Source organism: Crocuta crocuta, unplaced genomic scaffold, assembly GCF_008692635.1.
Source record: "Crocuta crocuta isolate KB4526 unplaced genomic scaffold, BGI_CrCroc_1.0 scaffold30, whole genome shotgun sequence".
NCBI lineage: Eukaryota > Metazoa > Chordata > Mammalia > Carnivora > Hyaenidae > Crocuta > Crocuta crocuta.
Genome location: NW_027528345.1, coordinates 10,154,239 through 10,158,691, shown reverse-complemented (window position 1 = coordinate 10,158,691; position 4,453 = coordinate 10,154,239). Strand labels below are relative to the sequence as shown.

Below are 4,453 nucleotides of genomic sequence, written 5' to 3'. Positions count from 1 at the left end.
AGCAGTAATCTAGCGGACTCCAGAAGTCCCTAGGGTATATAAATCTGGTGGTCAAGCAAAACCAAAAATACGAGATTGGGGACCATAAGACCACACCAGGGTAAATACGCTGTTGTTTACTGTCTTATCAAGTCTCTTCTTTCTGCTAGATGTTGCTTGGATCACTGTTAAAAAGTGATTGATGAATTATTTCCCCTTTTGAATTCTCAGGTTTTTTTTTCCCTAGTAGAAGTCTTCAGTCATATTATAACTCTTCTGTTCTAGGTTGGGGGGGGGGCGGGGAAGACAGGATAGGATGTGAGTTGATTGATTTGTCCAACTGCTTGGAAGAGGCTGGGATTCACGGGAGAGAGTTTCAGTGGTCTGAAAAGACAGGGACTCTTCCACTTTTTGGTTGTTATTGACAGAAACTTAATGTAGGGGCACCTGGCTGGCTCAGTCGGTAGAACATGCATCTCTTGATCTCAGGGTTGTGAGTTCAAGCCCGAAGTTGAGTGTAGAAATCACTTAAAAATAAAATCTTAAAAAAAATAATGCAGACTAACTTGCAAAAGGTAATTTACCATCTTTAAGTAGCATCTATATGCTGATGATTTAAAAAATGATACTGCCAACCTGAATCTCCAAATTCATTTATATCCAATTGTCAAGTGGCTACCTCTGTTTGGATGTCCAGTCAGCAAATCAAACTCATCATGGCCAATGCCTTATTCCTAATCTTCCCGTTCTGGTTTCTCCCTCAACAAACCTACTCTTTTCTCCATTTCAGTTAATGAAGACTCCATGTCCCAGTTGCTCAGGTCAAATACTTTGGAATTTTTGGTGAATTTGGGTGAATTCTTTTATTCACCCTCCACAGTCAAACTGCCAAACAATTCTATTGGCTCTACTTTCAAATCCAGCAAGAATTTGACTATTTCTGGGGCACCTGGCCGGCTCAGTCAGTAGAGCATGCGACTCTTGATCTCAGGGTTGTGAATTCAAGTCTCACGTTGGGCATGGAGCTTAATGCAATAAAAAAAAAAGAATAAATAAATAAAGTTAGAGATAACTATCCTTGTATCTATAGACAAACTGTGGCAAGAAAAAAGTTTTTTAAAAAAAGAATTTGATCATTCCTCTCCATCTGTACAGCTACCTTGGTTCAAACCACCCACATCTCTTACCCATACTATTGTATTAACTGGTGTCCCTGGCTATGCTTCTAATTCAGTTTGTTTCCCTTTTTTTTTTTTTAATGTTTACTTATTAGAGAGAGAGAGTGAGAGAGTGAACAGGAGAGGGGCAGAGAAAGAGGCGGACAGAGGATCCGAAGCAGGCTCTACATTGACAGCAGAGAGCCCAGTGTGGGGCTTGAACCCACAAACCACGAGATCATGACCTGAGCCGAAGTCAGACCCTCAACTAACTGAGCCACCCATGTGCCCTGTTCAGTTTGTTTTCAATGCAAGAGTTATTATAGTCCTGTTAAAACATAGGTTAGGGGGTGCCTGGGTGGTTCAGTTGGTTAAGTGTCGAACTCTTGATCTCGGTTAAGGTCATGATCTCACAGTTTGTGAGATCCAGTCCTGCGTCAGGCTCTGAGCTGACAGTGTGGACCCTGCTTGGGATTCTCACTCTCCCTCTCTCTCTGCCTCTCCTCTGCTCATGCACACACACACACACACACACACACTCTCTCTCTCTCTCTCTTTCAAAATAAATATATAAACATTAAAAAAAACCCACATAAGTTAGATCATATCATTCCTCTGCTCAAAGTCCTCAAATAGCTATGTATCGTACTTTGAGAAAAGCCAAAGTCATTATAGTAGCCTACAATGCGTGCACAGTATGATTTCTGATTACTTTCTGACCTCATCTTTTACGACTTTCTCTTGTTCATTGCATTCCAGCCATACTGCCTCCTTGCTATTCCTCTAACACATGAGGCATAGTAGCATCCAACTTCTCTTGTAGTTAACTTTACACACTATGCCCTATATTTTACCTATTTGTATACTTTACAAGCTCCTTGTGGAAAAGGGCTGGGTCCATTTCCCGGATGTCCAAGCAGGCGCCTCACACCTTCAGCAACCATGATGATTCGATTCGTACCGGGGCCGCCAGGGCGCGCTAGGCGCCAGGCGCGAGGCCACCAGGGGGCGGGAGGCACGGCGATTGGCAGGTACGGCCGTCAATCAGGGGCTGGGGGCGGGGCGGGACGCCTGGGAGGGCTGTGGGNGGTCGCTTCGGTGCCGCTGTCCGCTGCGCTGCCTCCGCCCTCGCCGCGCGCCACCGACTGCGGGACCCTGAAGAGCTCCCAGCGCCCCTTACGGGGCAGAAGAGTCGAGACTAGGGGAGCCGGCGCTGAGGGAGGAGCCGGGTCGGAGCTGCCGAGCCCAAGGCAGCCGGGCGTGGAGGTGGGGGGCTGAGGCCCCCGAGGGGGCCCCGCCGCGATGGGCAACCTGGAGAGCGCCGAGGGGGGCCCGGGGGAGCCGCCTTCAGTCTCGCTGCTGCCGCCGCCCGGCAAGATGCCGATGCCTGAGCCCTGTGAACTGGAAGAGAGGTTCGCCCTGGTGCTGGTGAGAACTGAGCCCAGTCCCTTCCCCCTCTTTCCGTCCCCGAGGTCCCAGCGCCCAGGGTAGGACTTTGCCTCGGTTCCCCCATTCGGCCCACCCCTTAAAGGGGGGCTTCCGACAGACCCACTGCCTTCTTGGCAACCTCTGAGCAGCCGCTGGCTGCCCGACAGCCCCGTCGGGGACTTCTCGACCGCGGCCTCAACCGCTGGACACTATGGAGGAGGGGGTCCTCAGCCTGGGACCTCCCCAGGATCCACACTTCTCCCTCCTCCCAGCCCCCTTCTGCAACCCTCTCACTTCTCCCCAGTTCCCCGACAGCCTTCCCGGGTCCCTGGAATTCTCATTTCTAAGTCTCTGGCTGGTGCCAGGGGAATTGAGAAACTTGGGGCCGGCCCCTTCCTCAGCCTAAGTCAGGGTTCTCTGACTGGGGAGACTGCCTCTCTTGTTAACATGGAGGCTTCCCAGGGAGTGGGTCCCACTTCTAGTCCAGACCAGATGTTTGGGGGGAGAGAAGGGGGATGCAGAGGGGGCTGGGAGCTCTAGAAAGGGGTGGAATAAAGAGTGATGCCATTCTACTTATTTTCAGAATGGCCTGCAGGCATCCTGCAAAGTTATAGTGGATTTGCCTAAAAGGCTGAACATGTGGATAAGCCATTTCACCAGTGTATTTTTCCAATTGAAACAATACACAAACTATCCCGCCTCCCTTTCTCCTCCTTTTTATGTTAAGCCCTGGTGGCTGGTTTGTGTTCTTTGCCTGTGCTTCTTTTTAGCCTTTCTGTAGCTTCCCCAAAGACCTGTATAGATGAATTTTAAGCTGACTTTGGGATTCTCCTTTGGTATGGGAATTGGACATTGGTATCAATGGCCCTGTGGATAGAGAGGATCTGAGCTGATATCACTGAGATGGAGCCAGAAAATATGTTGGAGGTAAAAATGAAGTTTTGGAGAAAGAAAGTGAACTGGGTGATGGAACATTTGTTAAGTAGAGGTAAACCTTTCAGAAACTTGGAGAAATAGTTCTCAGTTCCTCAAAGAACTCTCTAAAGGAGTTAATGCTGCTGTTATTGTTGGTATGGACTGAAGGGCCGACTTTGCCTTTGCCCTTGCAGAGGGAATAGTTGTGGACTTAGCAGCCTTATTGGATTACATCTGCCTTGGGATAGGGAGATTAGATCTGTTGGCATCAGTGGGACTGTCTAGAGATCCTGGCCTCTCCGATGGAGAGCCTGACATTAGCCCATTGGTACCACAGCCAACTAAGAGGCATTCCTGGCACCTCTCTGCCCGTCAGCTCTGCAGAGGGCCAAAGGGATCTAGGCCACACATCCTGTGGCCCTCTGCATTTCCCTCAGCCTCCTCAAGGGGATGGGTGAGTCAGTGATTACTAATACGCTGTAGCCAACTCAGAGGCTGAGGAGGAGAGATTGGGATTTGGTGCCCTTGAGAACAAGAGCTCAACTGTTGAGGAAACGAGTGGGAGGGAATCTGTACTCCAGTGGGGGTGTGAAAACCCCCCAGTGAGCTGGCCCGAGGTAGTTACAGAAAATGGAGAGAAAGGGCTGGGTTGAGGTGGATTGGGTGGGGAGCTGTCTTAGGTAGGGGCTGCCAGGCCGTTGGTTGTGAGAGCTCAGAACCAGAGTCAATCATGTCCTTATTGGAACTTGGTTGACAAGTTTGTTTAGTTAGTTGGCAAATTGATGGCTTAATATCCACAAAATGCACGTGTTGTCTTGATTACTAACCAGAGCACCCAGAGAGCACAGGTCAAGTCAGAGACAGGACCACCCAGTTGCAAGTTATACTTTCTGTATAAAGTTTTGATTTGTTTCCTCTTGGCTTTTGTTTTGGTCTTTTTTCTGTGTGCCTGGGCTGCTGCTGCGGGGGGGGGG

At 49.3% G+C, this 4,453-nt stretch overlaps 1 protein-coding gene across 5 annotated transcripts in view; it reads left to right on the top strand.

Moving 5' to 3' along the window:
* The first annotated feature begins 2,230 nt into the window (after window positions 1-2,230).
* The window catches only part of FMNL3 (formin like 3), a 54,639-nt gene continuing 52,416 nt past the window's right edge, over window positions 2,231-4,453 (top strand). For all 5 annotated transcript variants that reach the window (XM_077753336.1, XM_077753333.1, XM_077753335.1 and 2 more), the window contains exon 1: window positions 2,231-2,564. In XM_077753336.1, the coding sequence (XP_077609462.1) occupies window positions 2,439-2,564 (126 nt within the window). In that variant the 5' untranslated portion in view covers window positions 2,231-2,438. The remainder of the gene's footprint in view (window positions 2,565-4,453) is intronic.